At 43.0% G+C, this 24,011-nt stretch overlaps 2 protein-coding genes across 8 annotated transcripts in view; one reads left to right on the top strand and one right to left on the bottom strand.

Annotated features, from left to right (window-relative positions):
* On the bottom strand, positions 1–3,885 carry LOC138788962 (14 kDa phosphohistidine phosphatase-like). Of its 2 annotated transcripts, none has more exons than XM_069967404.1 (3): positions 3,677–3,885; positions 1,756–1,934; positions 1–201 (listed from the first exon to the last, which is right to left on the bottom strand). In XM_069967404.1, the coding sequence occupies exons 1-3, from the start codon at positions 3,819–3,821 to the stop codon at positions 109–111; spliced, it is 417 nt and encodes a 138-aa protein (XP_069823505.1). In that variant the 5' UTR covers positions 3,822–3,885; the 3' UTR covers positions 1–108. The 2 variants fall into 2 exon arrangements, with proteins under 2 accessions (XP_069823505.1, XP_069823506.1); XM_069967405.1 differs by having other exon boundaries at positions 1,810–1,934; positions 3,677–3,880.
* FIRRM (FIGNL1 interacting regulator of recombination and mitosis) overlaps positions 3,576–24,011 on the top strand; it is a 42,174-nt gene continuing 21,738 nt past the window's right edge. The window contains exons 1-13 of one of the 6 annotated variants that reach the window (XM_069967393.1): positions 3,576–4,205; positions 10,376–10,415; positions 10,495–10,583; positions 12,311–12,415; positions 12,634–12,774; positions 14,643–14,805; positions 14,986–15,067; positions 16,232–16,370; positions 17,335–17,415; positions 19,853–19,917; positions 20,641–20,789; positions 21,484–21,595; positions 23,001–23,187. In XM_069967393.1, coding sequence (XP_069823494.1) covers positions 4,116–4,205; positions 10,376–10,415; positions 10,495–10,583; positions 12,311–12,415; positions 12,634–12,774; positions 14,643–14,805; positions 14,986–15,067; positions 16,232–16,370; positions 17,335–17,415; positions 19,853–19,917; positions 20,641–20,789; positions 21,484–21,595; positions 23,001–23,187 — 1,443 coding nt within the window. In that variant the 5' untranslated portion in view covers positions 3,576–4,115. Of the gene's footprint in view, positions 4,206–4,873; positions 4,957–4,985; positions 5,212–10,368; positions 10,416–10,494; positions 10,584–10,948; positions 11,004–12,310; positions 12,416–12,633; positions 12,775–14,642; positions 14,806–14,985; positions 15,068–16,231; positions 16,371–17,334; positions 17,416–19,852; positions 19,918–20,640; positions 20,790–21,483; positions 21,596–23,000; positions 23,188–24,011 lie in introns of those variants that run through there. The other 5 variants (XM_069967397.1, XM_069967395.1, XM_069967398.1 and 2 more) reach the window with 5 other exon arrangements.

The following is a 24,011-nucleotide window of genomic DNA, read 5'->3' as shown; positions in this document are numbered from 1 at the left end:
TGGATTTTCAGAAATACTTTTAGTGCAAATAATTTAGAATAAACTGAATCCAGTAATAATGCAATCTGATATAGTGCAGCCTATGGGCGGGACGGATCTTATAAGGCATCACTTCTTCTCATCTGACCACACCACTTCATAGTCGCTGTACTTGTTCCTCAGCTTCTCTGCTGTAACAGAGTGATCGGCTTTTCCATATCCCTAAGAGAGAAGACACATAGCTTTATTATACAGAGACTATAAGTCAGGGCTGGGGAACCGTCGGCCCTCCAGCTGTTGTAAAACTACAATCCAGTCATGCCTGGACAGCACATGATGGGGATTGTAGTCTTGCAAAAGCTGGAGGGCCGAAGGTTCCCCATCCCTGTTATAGATCATACAAAGACCGCAGTCTACACCACACACTATGGCGTGATTCTCTTTTAAGGCCCTATTACACAAAACTATTATCGTCCGTATTCGACTGTTACGGACGATAATCGGCTTGTGTAATGGAAGACAACGATCAGCCGACATGAACGATGTCGGGTGATCGTTGCTGTCGCTTGTTTTAAACGTGTTATAGCAACAATCTGCTGCCGTTGCTCAGTGGACTCCCGCAGCTCCCCGCGGCCCCCCCCCCTGCTCGCTGCTGATGTGTGCAATAGCGGCAGCAGCGAGCGGGGATCGAGGAACAAGCTAGCAATCACAGCGCTTGTTTGCTCCTCTCCGTCGCCCTGTGTAATAAGGGCTTTAGTTTATGTTCACTCACGGTAAGGACAACGGCCGTTGTATGGCACTCAAAAACCACAGCCGTTGTTGCACAGAAAATTGCTTTTATTACAATGTACGGCTGGACTTAATTAACGTGGCAATTATCTTGACAGCCATAGCGAACAATGGCTGTTTCATAACTTGTGTGGACAATGGCCACTGTTTGCATTGACTTACATGGAACACTTTTTTTTTTTTTTCTTTTTAAACAACAGCCGTTCTTATTAGAGATGAGCGAACCGGGTTCGGGTTCGAGTCGATCCGAACCCGAACGTTCGGCATTTGATTAGCTGGGGCTGCTGAACTTGGATAAAGCTCTAAGGTTGTCTGGAAAACATGGATACAGCCAATGACTATATCCATGTTTTCCACATAGCCTTAGGGCTTTATCCAAGTTCAGCAGCCACAGCTAATCAAATGCCGAACGTTCGGGTTCAGATGGACTCGAGCATGCTCCAGGTTCGCTCATCTCTAGTTCTTATACATGTTGTGTGAACATAGCCTTAAAGGGATTATCCCACATTCCAATCAAATTTATCAAATCTATTTTTCTATAGTTTTAACAAAATCTTCCTGTTTCTAAACTGTTAATGGCGCCCTCCCTCTTTCTTACGCCATGATCACACATGGTATTTCTGTCAGTCTTTTGCTCAGTATTTTTTCAACCAAAACCAGGAGTGGGTTGAAAACACTGGAACTGTGCAATTTTGTATAATTTTGCCCTCCTGGTTTTGGTTAAAAAAAAAGACTGACGGAAATACTATGCGTGAACATAGCCTTAGAATGTTCACCTCACCATATGTCAGGATTTCTGATCTTGACATAAGGCAATGGCTGCTCAGACCATCAGCAGTGACATTACACACACAAATTTTTGAAGCCAAAACCAGGAACAGACTATAAACAGGAAAGACTGAGTTTTCTCCTCTTTTCAAAGCTTTGGCTGTCCAGACATGATGGGAGTTGTAGTTTTGCAACAACTGGAGAGCCAAGGTTCCCTACCCCTGCTTTAGATGATTGCCAGATTGCCCTTGAAAAAGCCTGAGGCCTACGTACAGTGGATTCCCCAAATACTCGGATTTTCTTGTCTTTGCTGTTGTGATCTATCTTTCCTCCTCCGAGACATTTACACGTCAAGCCCAAAGCTTTCATCTCTGGATCCAATTTCTCAAATATATGATCTGTAATAGAGAGGAGATTGTAAAAGTCTTAAATACTTAAAAAATTACCCAAAACGTTCCACCATCACTATTATCATCGCCCAATAATAAACAATGTGTAACACTGTATAAAGCCAGATTAGCCTCATTGTTTCCATTACAGAACATAGAATTCTGTGTGCGTCAAAATAAATGTATACGTTTCAGTCCATTTATTTATTTTTTTTATATTGTAAGTCAATGGGAAATTTATTCTGCCAAGTGGCATACATCATCAATATATATGTATACGTTAAAGGGCAACTCTCGCGGTAGGGGGGGGAACTGACACAGAGTCAATCACTATTCAAAATTCCCGCCATTCGCAGTCCCCGTCAGCGTCTTCGGTTCTTCTGAGAGAAAAGGCTACTGGTGCGCGTGTGCATCAGCAGCCTTTTCATTGGCTGGAGCACATCACATGGCTTCCTGCTTGCTCAGCCAATCAGGGCTTAGCAAGCTGAAAGCCCTTTTCTCTCCCATTCATTACAGAGGAAGAAGCTGAAGAAGACCAGGCCCCCCCCCCCCCTACTATAAACAGAGATCAGGTCATAAAGGAAAGACTGAGATTTCTCCTCTTTTCAAATCCATTCCCAGCTTTAGCTTTAAATTTTTGGCAAATAATCTGTCAGATAATCGTCCACCCCATTACACAAGATGACGGTTGTTACTTACGGACGTTCTTGCGCCCTGTCTTTTCCTGGTTGATAGACCAAGGAAAGACCGAACATTTTATTAAACCAAGAAATGTTCAAACGATTGATGGTGAAAATGGGTCCAGATTCTATCACACGATCAACGATTTCTCATTGGTCGTTTAATAGTCGTCTGCTATTATACATAACGAGTAGAATTTAAATCTGAACGATTTTTTTTGAACGATAATCGTCCCGTGTCACACTACGCTGATATGGATATATTCCTATCACAATATTAGACGCACGTCGCATCCCGTCCCAACAGCGAGGTCTGGTGACCCAAACTGACAGCCAGTATCAGGCTAGTGTGACCACAGACTTATGCTGCGTTTACACGGAGCGATAATTCGCCCAATCGATCGTTTAACGATTTTAAAGAAACGATTTTGTTTTTATAACGATCAGAGTTTAGATGAATAAATTGTTAGAAAATTTGTAGGAAAAATCGTTATTGCGATCGGTTTAAGATCACTTACGCCCATGTCACATATAGGGTGAATCGGTGAAAGACTGTTTACACGAAGCGATCTGCGAATTTTAACCAGACGGCTCCAGTATAAGTCTATGGGGTCGCCGACAGCGGGAGGTGGGCTGTGCTGCTCCTCCTCCTGGTTGTTTTCTGGTAAGATGGTTTTATCTTCTTTTTTACAATACACTATAAGGTAAAATGATGTCAATGCAAAATATAATTTGTCCTGCAAAAACAATAAATAAAAGCCCGGGGGGGGAAATAAAAACTATGGATCCTTGAAGGAGGAGATGAAAAAAAATGGCTCCAAAGGGTTAACGAGTGTGCTCAGACCTCAGTGGGCGGGGCAATCCTACTCTATAAAAGCAAGCAAACCCCGCCCAGAAAGTGGGCGTGTTGTGGGAGGGGCCATTCTACTGTTGAATCGAGACCGTCCCAGGGGCGGGGCTAACGGCGCGCGAGAAAAAGTGACAACTCGCAAGTGTTCACCAGCAGGGGGCGCTGTATAACGCGGCAGTGACGCTCTCAGCTCTACTATCCCCTTAGCCAGAGCCACTTACTGTGGTACTCGGCGCTCTTAGTTCCCCGCACGATATCCCGGTGACGCTCCGGTTCCGCTGACTCCGGGCTCACCCGCACCAGTATATACTTGAACAACCCGTTGGGGTCTATTAGGACCTCGGGCACGGAGTCCAGAGCGGCCATGACGGTCGCCGCCGCTCACAAACACACAGCTCGCGAGAGGGGCGGGGCTTGTGTGATCACGTGGGGCGCTATTTCCAGAACTGCCATATAAAGCGGCAGGGAGGGCGGATAGAGAACCGCGCTCCGCCTGTAATTACAGGGGACCTGCGGTTTATTGAGTGTTTCTGAACCACTGAGCTGGGGTTGGATTTGGCGCCATCGATGTCCAGTTCTCGCGGGATTTCCTCATATCCCGCGAGAGCTCGGATGGACGCGCTAAACTTGGATCTTGCCGCTGACTGAATATCTGCCGTCATGTCGCAGGCCGGTCTGCTGGAAGAGATGAGCGGATGGAGCCGGGAGATGTGTCAGAGGGAGCTGCCGGCCGCGCTGCCGAAGCTGCTCATATCCTGCCCGTAGTCATACACAGCCAGACCGCGCAGCTAAGGGTTAACTGGTGTGAGGTAGAGTTATCACGGGCTGTTGCCAGTAGCAACCAGTCACAGCGAAGCTTTCGCCTTATCACAGCGATTTAAAGGGGGTTTCCTATCTAACAAAGTTATCCAGCTGTTGAAAAACTCAAATTCCCATCTAGCTATCCAGGCATGATGGGAGTTGTCATATTTAAAGGGGTTGTCCAGCGAAAATCTTTTTCTCTCCTATAAACTGGTGTCAGAAAGTTATATAGATTTGTAATTTACTTCTATTAAAAAAAACTCAAGTCTTCCCATACTTATCATCTGCTGTATGTCCTGCAGGATTTTTTGTTTTATCAGTCTGACACAGTGCTCTCTGCTGCCATCTCTGTCCAAGACCGGAACTGCCCAGAGCAGAAAGGTTTTCTATGGGGATTCATAGAAAACGGAGACAGAGTTCCTGTCTTGGACAGAGGTGGCAGCAGAGAGCAGTGTGTCAGACTGAAAATAACACACCACTTCCTGCAGGACATACAGCAGCTGATAAGTACTGGAAGACATGAGATTTTTTTTAATAGAAGTAAATTACAAATCTGTATAACTTTGATATGTTAATTTTCAAGAAAAAGATTTTTGCTTGACAACCCCTTTAAAGTGGATGAACCATCCTGGGCCTGGGCTGAAGCACCGTCATGATAGCTATATAGCTGGACTCCTGTGCTTAAAGGGGTCCTCCAGTGGTCAGTTTTTTTTACCTTTTTAGTTTCTTATGTGGCCCCATGGGAAAATGAATTGCCCACCCCTGCTGTACATGGTCGGGGGAAGTAATGTCACAAGTTTATTTGATAAACAGAAGGGAAGGTCACTTTAAAGTCATGTCAGTGATCTATGCAGGTACAAGCAGTTGTTCTGGAGATGCACTGTAGTATTTTACTTCCCATCACTTTTAAATCCAAAATAGGAATCTTTGAGAAATCACAGCAGGGAACAACTCGGTACAGTCTGCATAAAACGCATCATTTAAAAGTGATAGGTCCGATCAGCACCCCCACAACCTAGGGTTCTGCCGGGTGCTGATAGGTTATTATTACTAGGCCTCGGTGCCTGCCCCGGAAGATCTGCCAATATGATCTGCTTTAGGCACCACCAATCTAACTCATCAGGACAGGAGCATAGATCAGTATAAGTAATCCAGTCATTGCTTATAAAAGTCCTCTAGAGCAGCGTTTCCCAACTGGGGTGCACACTGGTGTGCCGGGAGAACCCGCCAGGGGTGCTGCGGGATCCCGGTGGGAAATGTGCGCTGTCTCTTTAAGCATCCCGAGAAGCTGCGGCCGCTCATAGAGAATGACGGAGCGCTGGACTCTCCTGTCATTCTCTATGGGTGTTGGACTCATCTCTCAGCGCGCGCGCCGGGCTGCAGCGGCTGAGATCTCCGGGACCCGACCGAATCCAGAAGCGGGACCCGGCGGGATGAGGTAAGTATAGGGGTCTCTAACGGGGGGTCGGGAACCTGTCACCCCGGTACGGGGGGTGACAGGTTCCCTTTAAGTAAGCAGAATATAGGAGCAGGAAGTGTCAGCGTCCTGCTCCTGTATTCCCTCCCATAGGCTGCCGGCGCTTCATGCCAGCAGCCTATGGGAGGCCGGGACATGACCTCTCCGGAAGGCGTGATGATGTGACGTCATCACGCCTGCCGGAGGTACCGTCCCCGCGGCTCGCAGAGGAGCCCGAAGAGGAGGAAGAGCTGCTGCCTGCACAGCGCGGATTAGGTGAGTAGGATGTTTTTTTTTTAAGGGGCAGAGCAGGGGGCATTATTAGTATATGGGGGCACCTCTGGGGGCATTATTAGTTCATGGGGGCACCTCTGGGGGCATTATTAGTTCATGGGGGCACCTCTGGGGGCATTATTAGTATACCGGGGCACCTCTGGGGGCATTATTAGTATATGGGGGCACCTCTGGGGGCATTATTAGTGTATGGGGGCACCTCTGGGGGCATTATTAGTTATGGGGGCACCTCTGGGGGCATTATTAGTATATGGGGGTACCTCTGGGGGCATTATTAGTATATGGGGGCACCTCTGGGGGCATTATTAGTATATGGGAGCACCTCTGGGGCATTATTAGTATATGGGGGCACCTCTGGGGGCATTATTAGTATATGGGGGCACCTCTGGGGGCATTATTAGCTCATGGGGGCACCTCTGGGGGCATTATTAGTATATGTGGGCACCTCTAGGGGCATTATTAGTTATGGGGGCACCTCTGGGGGCATTATTAGCTCATGGGGGCACCTCTGGGGGCATTATTAGTATATAGGGGCACCTCTGGGGGCATTATTAGTTCATGGGGGCATTATTAGTATATAGGGGCACCTCTGGGGGCATTTTTTAGTTCATGGGGGCACCTCTGGGGGCATTATTAGTATATGGGGGCACCTCTGGGGGCATTATTAGTTCATGGGGGCACCTCTGGGGGCATTATTAGTTCATCACAGCAGGGGATCCTACATACAGGGGGCACAGCAGGGGATCCTACATACAGGGGGCATCCCACATTCCTACTCGCTTTACTGCACATTACACCACACAGCGCAGTTACTTTGGGAGCCGACAGGAGGGAGAAAGGAAAGGAAGTTGCTAGAAATGTGCGGAGCCTAAATTGTTTGTCTCTCAGGTTCTGAAGAGATGAAAAGTAGCTGGAAGGAATCATCATGGCGGATGGAGAGGAAAAGGAAAAGTGACTCCTCAGATCAAAGAAGACGTCACCTGTGAGTCCCTGTATGACGGTTTTCTTATTTTGTAGAACATTATTTAGTAGGGGTGCCCCGAGGAATTTTTTTTTTTCCAAGGTGTGCCCCGAGGTGGAAAAGGTTGGGAAGCACTGCTCTAGAGGGGCGTAAAAAGTGTTTCTAAAAAATTCAATAAACAGCAGATTCTCCTCTAAGCCAAAATGGAAGGATTAAAAAGTACAGATCAAGGCCACATTCACACATTGTATTCTTACAATAAACAACGGCCGTTATTGCAAGTTGCAACAATGGCCGCTGTTTATTGACAGTGTGCAATTACATTGTAGTGTATAGAACACTGGCCATAGTGTATATACTCTGTATACACTATGGCCGGTGGTCTATGTGGCTACACAGAAAAACCTGACTTTTCTAATTTGTGTGGCCGCTATTCAGTGAACAACGGCCGTACAAAATAGCCTGGGCTCACAGTGTAAAATACCGCTCCTGGCCGTACTTTACATTGTGCTCTATGGCTATTTAGAGTGCAGGCACACCTGGCCAATACTGCAGTATTAGCCGGGTGAACATTTGAGACATCGGACGTTGTTTGACACATCAAACACTGGCCGTGTCAAACAACGACTAATGTTCTTGCTATGTGTGAACATGGCCTGAAATTGCAAAAAAAAAAAAAAAAAGACAAGAGTAGGGTCAGAATAGGGCGGTTTTAAGCATATTTATTATTTTTGAAGTTTTAATAAAATCTCTATAAGTGGGTATTGCTGTAACATTACTGAGCCATATAATAAAGATTACGTGTCATTGTTACATTAGAGCGCACTGTATAAAAACCAAAGTGCCCACAGTGTGTAATGAGGGGAGCGCAGACACCATGAGTTGTGGCGATGAGCTTGTTATTCCCTATCTTATGGGAATACCACTGTAGGTTATGTTCACACACAGTATTTTAGTATATTTGGTTATTCTTGTAACTAGAGATGAGCGAACCCGAACTTTCAGTATTTGATTAGTGGTGGCTGCTGAAGTTGGATAAAGCCCTAAGGCTATGTGGAAAACATGGATATAGTCATTGGCTGTATCCATGTTTTCCAGACAACCTTAGAGCTTTATCCAAGTTCAGCAGCTCCAGCTAATCCAATACCGAACGTTCGGGTTCGGATGGACTCGAACCCGAACCCGGTTCGCTCATCTCTACTTGTAACCAAAACCAGGAGTGGATAGAAAACGCAGAAACTGCAAACCTTTCCATTCTAGTTTTTCTCTGTCAGTTCACTTCCTAATTTTGGCTACAAATACTGACAGAAACACTGGCCAAAAAAACCGTGTGAACATAGCCTTAACCCTTTAAGGACGGGGCCCATTTTCGTTTTTACGTTTTCGGTTTTTCCTCCTTGTGTTTAAAAGGCCATAGCACTTGCATTTTTCCACCTAGAAACCCACATGACCCCTTATTTTTTGCGTCACTAATTGTACTTTGCAATTACAGGCTGAATTTTTGCATAAAGTACACTGCGAAACCAGAAAAAAATTCAAAGTGTGGTGAAATTGAAAAAAAAAAAGCATTTCTTTTATTTGGGGGAAATGTGTTTTTACGCCATTCACCCTGGGGTAAAACTGACTTGTTATGCATGTTCCTCAAGTCGTTACGATTAAAACGATATGTAACATGTATAACTTATATTGTATCTGATGGCCTGTAAAAAATTCAAACCGTTGTTAACCAATATACGTTCCTTAAAATCGCTCCATTCCCAGGCTTACAGCGCTTTTATCCTTTGGTCTATGGGGCTGTGCGAGGTGTCATTTTTTGCGCCATGATGTGATCTTTCTATCGGTACCTTGATTGCCCATATACGTCTTTTTGATCGCTTTTTATTAAATTTTTTCTGGATTTGATGCGACCAAAAATGCGCAATTTTGCACTTTGGGATTTTTTTGCGCTGACGCCGTTTACCGTACGAGATCAGGAATGTGATTAATTAATAGTTCGGGCGATTACGCACGCGGCGATAGCAAACATGTTTATTTATTTATTTATTTGTTTACTTTTATTTAAAACCTGGGAAAAGGGGGGTGATTCAGACTTTTATTAGGGGAGGGGGCTTTTTACTATAAACAACACTTTTTTTTTTACACATATACTAGAAGCCCCCCTGGGGGACTTCTAGTATATACACTTGGATCTCTCATTGAGATCTCTGCAGCATAGATATGCTGCAGAGATCCATGAGATCGGCACTCGTTTGCTTTCGGCTGCTGCAGCCGAAAACGAACGAGTGCCGAGCCGAGGACGGCGCCATCTTGGACGCGTCCCCGGCCGGCATCAGTAACGGAGATCGCTCCTCCGGGACAAGGTCCCGGAGGAGCGATCTCCCCCACTAGACCCCAAGGAAACGTTGCCTCCGGTAATCGGAGGCAGCTGTCAACTTTGACAGCTGCCTCCGATTAGCTAATTAGCGGGCACGGCGATCAGACCGGCTACACGCGGCACCCGGGATCGCGGCACTTCAAAGCCCCGCTTTGAAGTGCAAGTGAGGACATATGATGTAGGGGTACGTCATATGGTGTCACTGTCGTTTAATTTTATTTTTTTTTTTTGCAGAAATCAATAGTACAGGCAATTTTAAGAAACTTTGCAATTGAGTTTATTAGCCGAAAAATGCATTTTTATCATGAAAAAGCAGTTTGAAGCTCTCCCCCCGTCTTCATGATTTTCTATGGAGAGGGGAGGGGTGGAGGGAGATGAGGCACGAAAACAAAGAGTTAATTTACAGCTACATCATCGGGCTATCTCCTCTGGTCAGCACTGACCTCTGAATACTGGTTTCACACAGCTCCCACTGTGTAATTCTTTGTTCTCTGCTCTCTGCTGGTGACTAATCTCCCCCCTCCCCTCTCCATAGATTAGAGTCCGACTGATGTAAACAAGACGAGATTTCCTGATAATGAGCAGTGAATGAGGGGGGGGGGGGGACCTGGGAAAAAAAAAATTAAATGCGGATAATGGCATATTCTTAAAATCACCTGTACTATTGTTTTCTGCAAACGAAAAAAACAAAACAAAAGTGACACTTTAAACTGACTTTATTGCCCAAAGCGATCAGTCTCTGCGCACTAACTTTAATCTGCTTAAAGGGGTAAATTGCCAAAAATGCTGCTTCCGAACATTTTTTTTTTTAAACCTTTTTTCAGATAAAGTCAAAAATGTCAGGAAAAACAAATGCATGTTAGAAGTGCATATAACTAGCTATTGGCCTTGCTGCTTTGTAAGTACCACCATGATGCCTGGGACTATCAGCTGCTGTGTTACTGTCATTTGTTTTCCACACTGTGTGAATTGCATCCTTAGAGGTTTTATGTTTTGCTATGCCACCATTCATTGTCTTCCTTAATAGTTCATACTCCATGTTTCAGTGCTCGGATAGCTGGAAGGAAAGCATACGTGAGTACATAGACAGAAAAAACACATCACAATGATACATTTTATTTCTTTTTTTGTAATGTTTTCTTCCCTCTTTTAGGTTTGTTTAAAATTGTTACAGAGATGTTTCTGCCTCATGTCAGTGTGCTGGAATTGGAACAAGATATATTCTTACAGCTTCTGCCAAAGGTAACAAACCAAGTGCAAGTCCAACACTCTTCTTGAAGGAGAAGTCTGGCAAAACATTTATTTTTAAGTATTTTATTGCCCCCCAAAACTTATACAAATCACCAATATCCACTTATTGTGGGAAATGCTCATAAAGTGCTTTTTTCCCTGCACTTACTACTGCATCAAGGCTTCACTTCCTGGATAACATGGTGATGTCACGACCCGAATCCCAGAGCTGTGGGGGCTGTGGCTGCTGGAGAGGATGATGGCAGGGAGACACTGTGGGACACAGGGCACTGGAGGGACACTGAGCATCCCCCGCCATCATCCTCTCCAGCAGCCACAGCCCGCACAGCTCTGGGAGTCGGGTCGTGACATCACCATGTTATCCAGGAAGTGACATCACCATTTTATCCAGGAAGTGAAGCTTTGATGCAGGTAGTAAGTGCAGTTTATCTGTAAGTATGACTAAAGAAAGCCAGTGAGGGAATTTACTAAGATTGGCATTTCGTATTCTCATATCAACGAATACAGTTATACTTGTAGCTCTTGACAAATTAAACATTTTTGCAAATTCATTCATTCGCAAAACTTGTCTCCTTTTCTCTCCTGATTTGCTCAAATGGTGCAAATTACACCTTAAAATGTCGGAAATGCGAAGATGTGCCATTTTGATGGGTGAAATAGTGCAGCCACTTGTCCTTTCTAAATTCATGATGGTGTCGTTTTGCTAAATTTGACATGGGGGGAAAAATGCTCCACAGGCAAAAGGCATGAAATAGACCGCTTTCCATTTAGAATACATTTGATAAATTCCCTCCATAGTGTGTGTGTGTGTATATATATATGTATGTGTGTGTGTGTGTGTGTGTATATATATATATATATATATATATATATATATATATTATAATAACAACAAGCTGCCAATAAAAAAAAGTTATCCAGGGAAATCTTTTTATTTCAGATCAGAAAGTTATAGATAGTTATATAGATTTGTAATTTACTTCTATTTAAAAATCTCAAATCTTATACATATCAGTTGCTGCATGTTCTCCAGGAAGTGGTGTATTTTCTCCAGTCTGACACAGTTCTCTCTGCTGCCACCTCTGTCTGTGACAGGAACTGAAAAGAGCAGTAGCAAATCCCCATAGAAAACCTGTACTGCTCTGGACGGTTGCTGTCTGGGACAGAGATGTCAGCAGAGAGCTCTGTGCCAGACTGAAATGAAAACAGGACATACAGCAGCTGATAAGTATGGGAAGACGTAAGATTTTTAAATAGAAGTATATTACTAATTTAAATAACTTTATGAAACAAGTTGATTTGAAAGAAAAAGATTTTTTGCTGGATAACCTCTTTAATCCTGCAGGCTTACAAAGCCACACTCCTTTTTCATTAAGCCCCACCCACTTATAAAAAATGGCTCAGGCAGCATACAAATCCTCAAAAGCTGCTAAATTGTTCCACAAATCACTGTTATCCACCCTGTTTGATCATAACCTTACAGTAATCTAGAAGGAAAATGATTCCAGCAAAGGTTTCTGTGAGGACAGTGGTTTGTTCACCAATAGCCGCTTTAATCCCAGCAACATTGCACAGATATTGATGAACACTTGATGGCCATTGCCTGTTAGCGGTTGAAGTGGGCCGGACATTGCTGTGACCGCTGATTGGCTGACAGACTTGCGTTGGAAGCGCTCTTCATAATCATTTGCTTTTCTGTGGATATTTATCCCCTTTAGGCTGTAAAGCATTTTCACAACTTAGTATTTGAAGTCTCGAGTCAGGCGTCCCAGTTATCAAGTCAGAATATGGAACTGAAGAACACGTTACGGAACATCCTCCAGGTACGTGCCATACTCATTGCTCTGTTTCTCTGCAAAATGGATTGTGTGTTTTATCTCAACAAATTTAGTTTTCAAAAATTTTTAAAGTTGAAAAAATTCAATGAGTGATTTTGAAATACAGCAGAGTGGAAAATGACATTAATATGGTGGGAAGTGGACATGATGACATAGCAATATGTAGGAAGAAGCAAACCTGTGTTTATTCTTTGTATTTGCAGGACATGGCTCAGTGGATAGAAGCATTAACAGCTTGTGTGCGCTATGTCTGCTCCATAGAGGAACCGGTGACCTACGAAAATATTCAGTCCCTTCCTTCATCTGTGCTGCAGGTTCTTATAGCGGCTTTCACCCACTGCAAGGTGCGCTGTGAATATGAACAATGACCCAATAAATGGAGTGGGCTGTGCACATGGAGCCCATTTAACCCCATAGACGCCGCAGTCGTTGCGACCGCAGCGTCTATGGGAAGATTTGATGTGTACTGGTGATCGGGCGGCAGGAGGAGGCTACAGCACGTTGCCTCCTCCTGCCGCCACTGATGTAATGCTCCCCCCAGGCCCCCCTTCCTTCCCGATGTAGTGTCCAGGCTCGCCCCACCCCGACACAAATATTTTGGCACCGCAAGGCCTCTGTGACATGGTATAATGGCTAAAAAAAACCTGAAATAAAAACAGGCCCCAAAATTCACCAGTTCTCTGTCATTTCTGTGGCCTGTGGTTGAGTCAGGTGACGCACTGCGGCCACATAGGGGGATTTATAGAAACACTGGAATAATGGGAAAAAATAGTGAGTGGTATTTCTCAGTTAGTATTTGCTGTGTTAGAAGAAAAAATTAATTAAAATGTAATATCTGCCAAAAAAGTCTGAATTAAAAATTTTCCTGAAAATTTGAAAAATCGCTGCAGAATTTTGAAGCCCTCTAACATCCTAAAAAATAAAAGGACGTTCACCAAATGACGTCCTTATAAAGTAGACATTTTGTAGATATTGCATTAATAATTAGTTCATGTGGCGTGACTATCTTTCTCAGAAAAATAGAATTTTGAATATAAAGGATTGTAAATTTTTCTAATTTTTTCGCAAATGTGATTTTTACAAAAAAACTACTAAGTTTATCAACCAAAGTATACCACAAACATATAGAGATATATGTCACGAAAAAACAGTCTCAGAATAGCCGCGATAGTTAAAAGCACCGTAGAGTTATTACTACATAAAGAGACACTGGTCAGATTTGCAAAAGAGGCCCTGGTCTTTAAGGCCAAAACAGGCTGCGGAGGCAAGGGGTTAAATTGTGCTGAATTTAAAGGGGATATGCAGAGAGCATAAAAAGTCCTACCTCCACTGCCCTCCGGCGCACCACTTCACCCTCTGCCCGTCTGTGCTAATAACTTCTGCAAACAAGAGGGGCCCGCAACACGCTCCCGTCCCCTTCTCTTTTATGGAAGTTATGAGCACACACAGGCAGAGAGAGGATATGCAGTGCCAGAGAAAAAGAAGGGAGGGCATTTTCTGCTGTCTGGATATCCTCTTTTAAATAGTGAAAGAGCCTGAGTGCCCCTTCATGGCATCCATACACCTTAGTTAAATGTCCGCAACCATTTGCTGTGTATGGAGAAACCAGACTATTTATCTGATAGCAGATGTCATAGGAAGGTAGGAATGGAAATATTAGATTTCAGCATGCTTGATCCTTTGTTTCTGCAAGATATAAAGCCCTGCTAGAGGAGTCTGGAAGTACGCTTGCCTAAGCAGCACATGCATGTTTATGGCTGAGTTAAGGTGGCCATACACCTTCAATAACTGATGGGCATTTGTTATCTCTTCTGTCTCTCAGCTGTTCTGCACAGCTGAGAGATCCTGTGTTGTCTATGGGGTGGTTTAAGCTGCAGCCAGAGAGCTCTGCCTGCGGCTTATCTTTCTGACAACAAAGGGGTGATGCAGAGATTTTTCATCATTCCTGACCTCGATCTCCACTGACATAATTTGACAGTGGACGGTTCGGGAAAGTTCCATACACCTTATGCCAACAGCTGACAAAAGTATAAAGTATAGGGACCTGAACAAGAAATGGGCCAACAGCTATGTTAATTGTGCAGAGACCCTTACATACACCTTTTTTTATAACAATAGTGGGATATATTAAGTTTAAAGGCAAGCAATAGTAATCATTACAATTCTCTTACCTGTTGGTTATTTAATTATAACCCAGCTATGTGTTTCCTAGGATTGTGATTCAGTATATTATGGGAGACTCCATCTGGTTTCAGATTTACTTCAAGCGCTTTTCAAAGAAGCCGTCTCCCTTGAAAAACAATTGATGGAACTGCTGGATAAAACTACCCTGAGCGCCTCTGCATCAGCCGATGAAATTACAGGCATGGTCTCCGGTGGGTTTTGACAATTACATATAAATATCACATGACTGACAGTGCCTGATGGATATAAGGCTTTTTACAAACTTTAGCTCAGAAACTTTTTTACATGAGAAATTACCTTGACACAGTTCACCATTTATATTTACTGTTTTATGTAGCAGTAACATTTTGGATCTTTTTTCTCCTTTGCAGTGATGCATACATTCTTAGATATTTGTGCAGTTGTCAAAATGGATGATGCCTTGCATGCAAACACCTGGAAATTTATTATCAAGTAAGTAATAAAAATCTTGTCCTTTGTTGCCTATAATGCTTGGTTTGTGGTATTGCAGAGGTGGCTTACCTTCAGCATGTTACACAACACTGTAAGACTGCATACATTTAGCATAGCATAGGGTTCTCATTATTATGTTCCAGTCACCTGTTGTCCATTACCTATGGTCATCAATGTTTGTCTGGTCTACTATAGCCTTATTGATTACCAAAAAACTTCTTTGGGTGATGATCACCCATGTACAGATGGTAAAGTAAAATGTAAACTTAAAGGGGTTCTCCCAGCTTGGACACTTATTGCCCTTCCAGAAGAAAGGAGATAAGTATCTGACCTCTAAGACCCTGGCCTATAACAATAACAGAGGTCACATGTCCTGTTAAGGTCCTTTTACAATTTGTCAGTCATGGGTATCGCAAACGAGCGCCAATTAGCGAAATCGGTGCTTGTTTGCAATGCCTTTACGCAGCACGACAAATTGTGCCCAAATGATCCATGTATCGTTTGTGCAGCCATGGAAACTGACAGCACAGCTATGCATACAGCCGTGTTGTCAGTTTCCAGATCACACAGCAGTACCCAGTGTGATGGGGTTGTGATCCAACATCCTCTTCTCTGGCTCTCCCATCCTGCTGCTGTGTCTTCAGGCCCTGCCTCCTCCGGCTGTCAATCATTCTGGAGGAGATGGGGACTGAATATACAGCGACAGGAGAGCCGAAGAAGAGGATGCTGAATCACAGCTGCTGTGTGATCTGAAACCTGATGCACGGATTTATGCATATCTGTGCAGTCAGTTTGCCTCTATCGTTATTGGACTCATGTCCTCTGTTTACACAAGAAGATTTGTGGCTGATAACGATAAATTTTAAAGCCTGCTCTAAAGATACGACCAGCCGAGGATCAGGCGATTTCCCTGTCCCCAGTCGATAACTGTCACTTTTACATGGGAAAATTATTAGCTGCAGGAGCGTTTCTTGCAACAATCCTGGCCGATAATTGGCCTGTGTAAAAGGCCCTTTAACCATGAATATATGCATGCACACTGCTGCTTCATTCATTTTCTATTGGACTGACAGATAGCAGGGTACAGTGCTCAGCTATATTTGACAGTCCCATAGTGAGTGAATAGAGATACACGTTATAACCAGATCTGTTCTGTTTTTTCAGACAGACCGTCAAACATCACACAGTGGTAAAAAATCACCTGCAGCATGATGTCATTGTAAGCTCCTTGTGTGATAATATTCTACTATCATTCCAGTCATGCTTACAGCTGGCGAGGGATATGCAGCTTACAGGAAAACAGGTAAAAAGGAGTCTGAATGGTTTCACTCAGTGAGGATAGCTCTGTAAAATGGTGCATCAGATACACAGTGTACGTTCAGTTACTTGTTCATCAGCCTGTGCATTGCCTTACACCAATTATGCTTGATACTGGCTTATACAATAGTTGTAAGTAACCATGAGGATTAATAAGAATTCCACTGTAAAGCTATGTTCACACAGCGTAAAAGTACCGTCGTTGTTGCCGATGGCTTTGTACGCTGGAACACACTGCCTTATGTTCTATGGGATCCCGGCCGGAGGGTATACACATTGTATACGCTCCGGCCAGGATCCCATGCGGTGCCGCGAAGAACTGACATGTCAGTTTTCTGCGGCCGCAATTCACTGAATTGCGACCACAGAAAGACCTGTCAGTTCACACAATGAAGCGAGCGGCTCCGGCCGCTTGCTTCAATGTCTGCTATGAGAGTTCTGATGCTGGCGCGCGTTGATGCGCCTGCATCAGAACACTGCGGCTGGAAAGATCATCCGGCCGGTACTGCAGCAGGATGATCCTTGAAGAGTCCGGATGTTCCGTGACCTGGGCGGGTCACGGAACGGCTGGTCTCTTACAGCGTGTGAACATAGCCTAAAGCTTGAAATAATGGCAGTTCTTTACCGTTATATGGCGGCCATCCACTCAATTTTACCATTGTGTGAACAAAGCCTTTCTGTGTTTTCAATCCACTTCTGGTTGAGGTTGCAAAATACTGACCAAATACTGACTGAAATATACTGTGTGAGAACCCAGCCTAACTGTGTAAATGGGGTTTCCCATGAAGCAAAGATGGTAAATTCATTGTGTACCGTATACAGTATGTATAGGAGTACAAATGAGCTGTTTTTAGGGGAAATAACCTACACACATGATGTTTGTACAGACATAGACCCTTAGTTCACTCTGTAGAAATAATGTTGCGCAAAACTGTTGTTATTTTGGCTAGGAAAATACAGACCAAAAGTTATTCCTGAAAACTGTGAAGCTGTGTCGGTTCTTTGCCAACTCCCTTGTGCACTACACCAAGGTAAGATACTTGTATCCATAGGTTATGTATGCACTTCCAGCCAAACTGAAAAAATCAAACTCCACCTTTTGGCTAGCTGTACTGAGGGCTGGGGAGTCAGAGACAGAAAAAAATGAAATGACTCCAGCTTTAAAGGACAACTCTGGCCAAAACTATTTTTTAATATGTTATTACTTATGGAAAGTTAGGCAAATTTCAAATGTACATTAATTATGGGAAATGCACATATAGGGCTATTTCCCCTAATTTAGTAGATCAGGGAGACTTCAGATTCTCTAAAAAAAAAAGTGACGTCACAAACCGGGGGTGTAATTACAATGGAGTTTCCAGCAGGGGCGCACTATATATAGTATGAGTACCATTGACTTCTATATATAGTGCGCCCCTGCTGGACACTCCATTGGAATTACAATGGATGTGTATGTAAATGTAATATACAGTGTTTTTGATTGAATACATTTATGGAATACTTTGGGGAGCAAGTGTCCTTGCTCCCCAAAGTTTTCCATAAATGTAATCAATCAGTACATCACAGTAAGCCCGGCGCTGCTCTGGACTACACTCAACTACTACTCTCATCACCTGGCTCATAGCATGAGCAGGTAATGGGAGGTAGTAGCTGGGTTATATGGCTGAGATCGCCGCCGCCGCTGATGATGCTGCGCAGGGGAGCTGCTCATCACTGTGCAGCAGCTATCATCCCTCTCTGCTCCCCCCTCCTGCTTCTTCCGGGATCCGGGAAAACTTTACACTATCTGATGGCTGACTCCTCGCCCGACCGCCGCTCTCCGATCACACGTGCCAGCGTAAAGTTTGCCCAGATCCCGGAAGAAGCAGGAGGGGGGAGCGGAGGGGGATGATAGCTGCTGCACAGTGATGAGCGGCTCCCCTCTGCGGCAGCATCAGCGGCGATCTTAGCCATATAACCCAGCTACTACCTCCCATCACCTGCTTATGCTATGAGCCAGGTGATAAGAGTAGTAGTTGAGTGTAGTCCAGAGCGGCGGCGGTTTGGCGGGCTTACTGTGATGTACTGATTGATTACATCTATGGAATACTTTGGGGAGCAAGGACACTTGCTCCTTAAAGTATTCCATAAATGTTTTCAATCAAAAACACTGTATATTACATTTACATACACATCCATTGTAATTCCAATGAAGTGTCCAGCAGGGGCACACTATATATAAAAGTCAATGGTATTCATTGACTTCTATATATATTGTGCGCCCCTGCTGGACACTCCATTGTAATTACACCCCCAATTCGTAACGTCACGGTTTTTTAGAGAATCTGAAGTCTTCCTGATCTACTAAATTAAGGGAAATAGCCCTATATGTGCATTTCCCATAATTAATGTACATTAGAAATTTGTCTAACTTTCCATAAGTAATAACATATTAAAAAATAGTTTTGGCCGGACTTCTCCTTTTAAAAAAATCTTTATAAATCTATTAAAATTTTAATATGGATTTTATAAACTTTCCTCATTTAATATATTTTATGTTTGATCCGTCTAAGGACCTTATTTATTAAAATCAGAAAAAACACTTTCACACATACATTAAGTTACACAGGGTGAAGCATTCCCTCCATGTATCAGTAATAAAGCACTGACCCTATTAGGTAGTGGTAGTCGGGGAGAGGTTGTCGGTCACTATTTGACAGTTTTTTTCTGAGCTGGAAGAGTCCATTGTGGGGGAGGGGGGGGAGGAGATCTGTGCTGTTCTCTTCCTGGATGCTGGATGATTGTATATGAGCAGCAGTGTAATATGAAGATATCCTGTGTAATATAGAGAAAAGAGGAGGAGAAGTAGTAGAATAGCACTAAACTGTCCTCAATGTTGTGTTTACTTTCTAGGAGAAGATTGTATTTTTTTTTCAGTGTGCTATGGCTGCAGCAGGCTGCGTGTGTGTTAGAGAGAGAGAGAGAGAGAGAGAGACGAGGGGCAGAAATAATAAAGGGGTATTCTGTGCAACAGTTAAAATTCCAGGGAGGGCAGAGGGTTGTGGGATCCTAATAAAGAAATCCTGTTTACCCATCCCCATGCCCCCATAGTGCAGTATTACGGCCCATGATCCCCTGCTGGGCTCCCAAATCTGTGATGTCATAGCCTGACAAGCCGATATAGAATGCAGTAACATACACAGCCAAAACCAGAAATATACCACAGGTAAACAGTCACTAATACAGGGGGATGGGCACCACATCAACAAAAACAAATGTGAAACAAATGCATGCACACAAAAAAATAATTTTAATATACTGTATATACCAAAAAGAAATAACAGATATAAAGTATATATCTTTATGCAGAAACCGTGTACCTCGACCAAATGTGAGTAAAGAAACAAGGGGAATAGAAATAATGCATAAGACCTCTCAGCGGATGCTATAAGTTATGCGTTTTAATCTTGGGATAATTTTATTTTGAAGGAATTTGTTCAATTATTATCAGGATCCTGTATTTGTCTCCATCGCTTATATCTTCAGATACATAGGTGAGTGCAATGGTTTGTTAGACTGCCTACAGTATATTAAGGCTGGGTTCACACTTATAGCGGGGTTTTGTGCTGGGAGCTTTGTCACAAGTTCTGTTTGTTGTACATTTTCCGAGCAATCCTGTAGAATAAGTGGCCACCAAATGGAAACCCTACAGACCCCAATGACGTGAGTGGTGTCTTTCAGGATCTCTTTCAGTATCTGTTAAATGGATAATCCAGCTTTGTTTTATGGCGCTGAATGGACTCTGTAATGGAGCCCCAACTCAAGTGTGAACCATCCCAAAGCACAAAGTGTACCTGCCATTCTGGAAACCTATGTAGAGATGAGTGAACGTGCAGTAAGTTCGGGTTGGCAACCTGAACACTCGATATTTGAATCCTGGTGGCTGGAGAAAATGGATGCAGCTCTATGGCTGTCTGGAAAACCAAAGGCTGTATTAATGTTTCCCAGGCAGCCCTAGGGCCTCATCCAGCTACTGGGATTCAAATACCATGAATTCAGGTGATCGCAAACCTGAACTTACTGTAAGTTCTGCTCTAGTCCTGTGTATCAGTCATGATAATTTAAAATAGGACTTATGCCCAATGAAAAACATTTAGATTGTGGCCTGGTCATATAAAAGGAAGGGTGGTCATCATTGTGAGTGTTTGCATAAAAATACTTTGTAAAGTAGACTTTTGTTGCTTATTGTTTTGGTTTTTTTAAATTTCTTTTTAAAGCTTGTTTCCTCCAAGTTTATATGCAGCGTCTATGTCTGATGTTCATATAAAGGAAATCCGCAATGTATTCCTAGTGGTTCTTGATGCACTTGTTCTCCAACTGTTGCCATCCAGGCCATTCATGGAGTTGGTCTTGAGTGAAATTCAAGGTAAGAAAAAAAAAAGTTGTCTAGTATTTTTATGACTAGATAAAGACAAGAGTCTGTCCTGAAACCTACAGACTACAAACTGGTTAACAAGAACAGTTTTGTGCTTATGTGACAATGTCTGATACATTTTGAGTATATCGCCTTTTGTCTCCAATGTCACATTAAAATACATATTAGACAGATGCGTAACTACTGTATGACTTTTATTAAGGGTACGTTCACACTGACTGACTCGCAGCGAAATCTCGCTGCGTGTTTTGCAAGATCCGCTAAGAGGCTAAGGTCCTGGCAGGTCCTGTGCTTACATACTCGCAGCAGTCTTTCAGTATGTAATTCAGCCGCCCCCTTAACACCTTCATCGGCTCCTGCTCTCTGTATACATTACCTGTGTGTTCCTCTGCTGCCCAGCCAATCAGTGTGTTGCCCAGCCGCAGCCACTGATTGGTTGGGCGGAAGAGCAGGAAGTCGGACCCCGTGCAGCAAGGAGACAGGTAAAGTATTCAAAGAGCGGGAGCCGATGAAGGGGTTAGGGGGGCGGCTGAATTACATACTCGCAGTGGTCTTTAAGAACGCTGTATGTATGCATGCACAGGACCTTAGCTTGTAGCAGATCTCGCTGCAAAATCCGCAGCGAGATTTCCGCTGCGTGTCGGTCATTGTGAACGTACCCTAAATGTGTATATTTTCCCTTTAGATCTCCCACCTGAGCATCACTTTCCTCATTGCTTGCTTCTGATAAACATTGTGAATAAACTTCCCACCCTTCCTGATGAGTTGCAGATGTCATGGTGCAAATCTTCTGAGAGGTAAGTGTATCCATATATAGGAAATATATTGGATTGTATTAACCTGTTTTAATATACAGTTAGGTTAGGTTCCCACTGCATCTGCTTTACCCTCCGTATACATCTTGAGGCTATGTTCACACTACGTATATTTGAGGCTGTATGTTTGAGGCTGTATAGCAACCAAAACAAGGAGTGGATTGAAAACACAGAAAGGCTCTGTTCACATAATGTTGTAATTGAATGGATGGCCGTCATTTAATGGCAAATATGTGCTGTTATTTTAAAACAACGGCTGTTGTATTGAAATAATGGAAGTTATTTACTGTTATATGGCGGCCATCCACTCAATTTCAACATTGTGTGAACAGAGCCTTTCTGTGTTTTCAATCCACTCCTGGTTTTGGTTGCTATGAGGACCTGACATGAGGACCAAATACAGCCTCAAATATACATAGTGTGAACCCAGCCTAAGGCTGCGTTCACACTATGTATATTTCAGTCAGTATTGCAACCAAAACCAGGAGTGAATTTAAAACACAGAAAGACTCTGTCCACACAATGTTGAAATTGAGTGGATGGCCGCCATATAACAGTAAATAACTGCCATTATTTCAATATAACAGCCATTGTTTTAAAATAACAGCAAATATTTGCCATTATATGGCGGCCATCCACTCAATTTCAACATTGTGTGAACAGATCCTTTCTGTGTTTTTAATCCACTCCTGGTTTTGGTTGCAGTACTGACTGAAATATACTGACTGAAATATACGTAGTGTGAACGCAGCCTTAAACATGCACATTAGTCCACGCAAAACAAATACTACAGAATATTCATAAGTTTTATTTTATTTTGTGCCAAAAAAAGTTATTGCTATGGAATGGAAATGTACGGATGTCCCCCCCCCCCCGTCCCACTGGAAGCAGCTTGTCAAAAAATATGTCCAAGCCCTGTATGAAAGTCATAAATGCCCCAAGAAATTCAAGAAAATATGGATACACTGGCTCATGCTTGTTGTAACAGTGGATGTCTAAATCCCTTGAAGTTCTTTGTAGGTTTTACACCTACTGCAATGTTCCCTGTACTGTTCTCCGGAGCTCTTAATGCCATCCCATACTTTGCATTTCCTGAAGGTGTATTCTTAACTTGCATACGCCGGGCAGACTGTGCCCGATTGTTGGTTTTTGTATAATATACAAAAAGTTTAAATAAATTCTTAAAAAAAACAAAAAACATGTACATTAGTCAGCAAAAGCCTAGCCTAAGCAAGCAAACAAGGTTAGCTCAAGTCCCATATGTGGAAACGTAGTATGCATATTAATTTATCAGCCATATTTTTCATGGGTAATAGATTTTTATTTGTTTGGCCCTCATTTGCCTTACATGAATTGTTAACTGTATGTTTTTGTGGATTTGTTTTAGGATGTCCATATTTAAAGCTGTACTGCAAAACTTTGCAAGATGTTCTCCTGAGATAGCCCTTCCAGTTGTTCTGCATGATGAGCTTGAGAAAGGGCAAAATCTTTTAAATCTCACTTTTTATCAGTATGTCTGCACCCGCCTTTGTGCCTATATTGTGTTACTTCCTCCAGGGTGCTTTGCTGAATTGGTAAGTCACACAATATCATGTTCAGTGCTCTGTTTTGTGCAGCACAAAATGGTTTATTATGAGCATGAATCATTTTCTTTTTATTTAAAAGAGTCTTTTTATTTAAAAAAAACTTTTGACTTATCCTAGAGCAGGGACAGGGAACCTTCGGCCCTCCAGTGGATGTAAAACTAAAATTCCCATCGTGCCTGGACAGTCATAGCTTTTCCTTTGGCTGTCCAGGCATGATAGGAATTGTAGTTTTACAGGCTGAAGGGCCAAAGGTTCCCCATCCCTGTCCTAGAGAAATGTAAATAGCTTTGATTGACCGGGTTCTGGATATTAGACCCTCACTAATCTATTTAAAGTAATTACTCAGTCAAGTGCTTTTAGTGGGGGTCCCAAAATCCAGTCCCTGACTAATCAAAACTTGACAACTTTTTTTCTACAAACCTTTTTAACCCCTTCAAGACCGAGCCCATTGATGCACGGATGTCTGGGTCAAATTAATGCAATGTTCCTCCCTGCCTTCTAAGAGCCATAGCGCTTTTATGTTTCCACCTACAGGGCTGGTTTGGGTGTCATTTTTTTGTGCCATGATCTCTAGTTTTTACTTTTATTATATTGGTGTAAAAGAAAAAGTTCGGTCGCTTTTTAATTTTTTTCTGATTATATAATTTTTTAAAAATTAGCAATCCTGTTTTTTTTTTTTTTTTGTTTACACGGTTCACCATGAGGGAACAATAATGTTATATCTTAATAGATCGGACATTTCCGCACGCTACGATAAATAAACTTTTATTGGAGGGGGGTTTATAAGGTTTTTTATACACTTTTTTTTACTG

Source organism: Dendropsophus ebraccatus, chromosome 4 (assembly GCF_027789765.1).
Source record: "Dendropsophus ebraccatus isolate aDenEbr1 chromosome 4, aDenEbr1.pat, whole genome shotgun sequence".
Taxonomy (NCBI): domain Eukaryota; kingdom Metazoa; phylum Chordata; class Amphibia; order Anura; family Hylidae; genus Dendropsophus; species Dendropsophus ebraccatus.
This window is presented reverse-complemented; position numbering and strand designations above follow the sequence as displayed.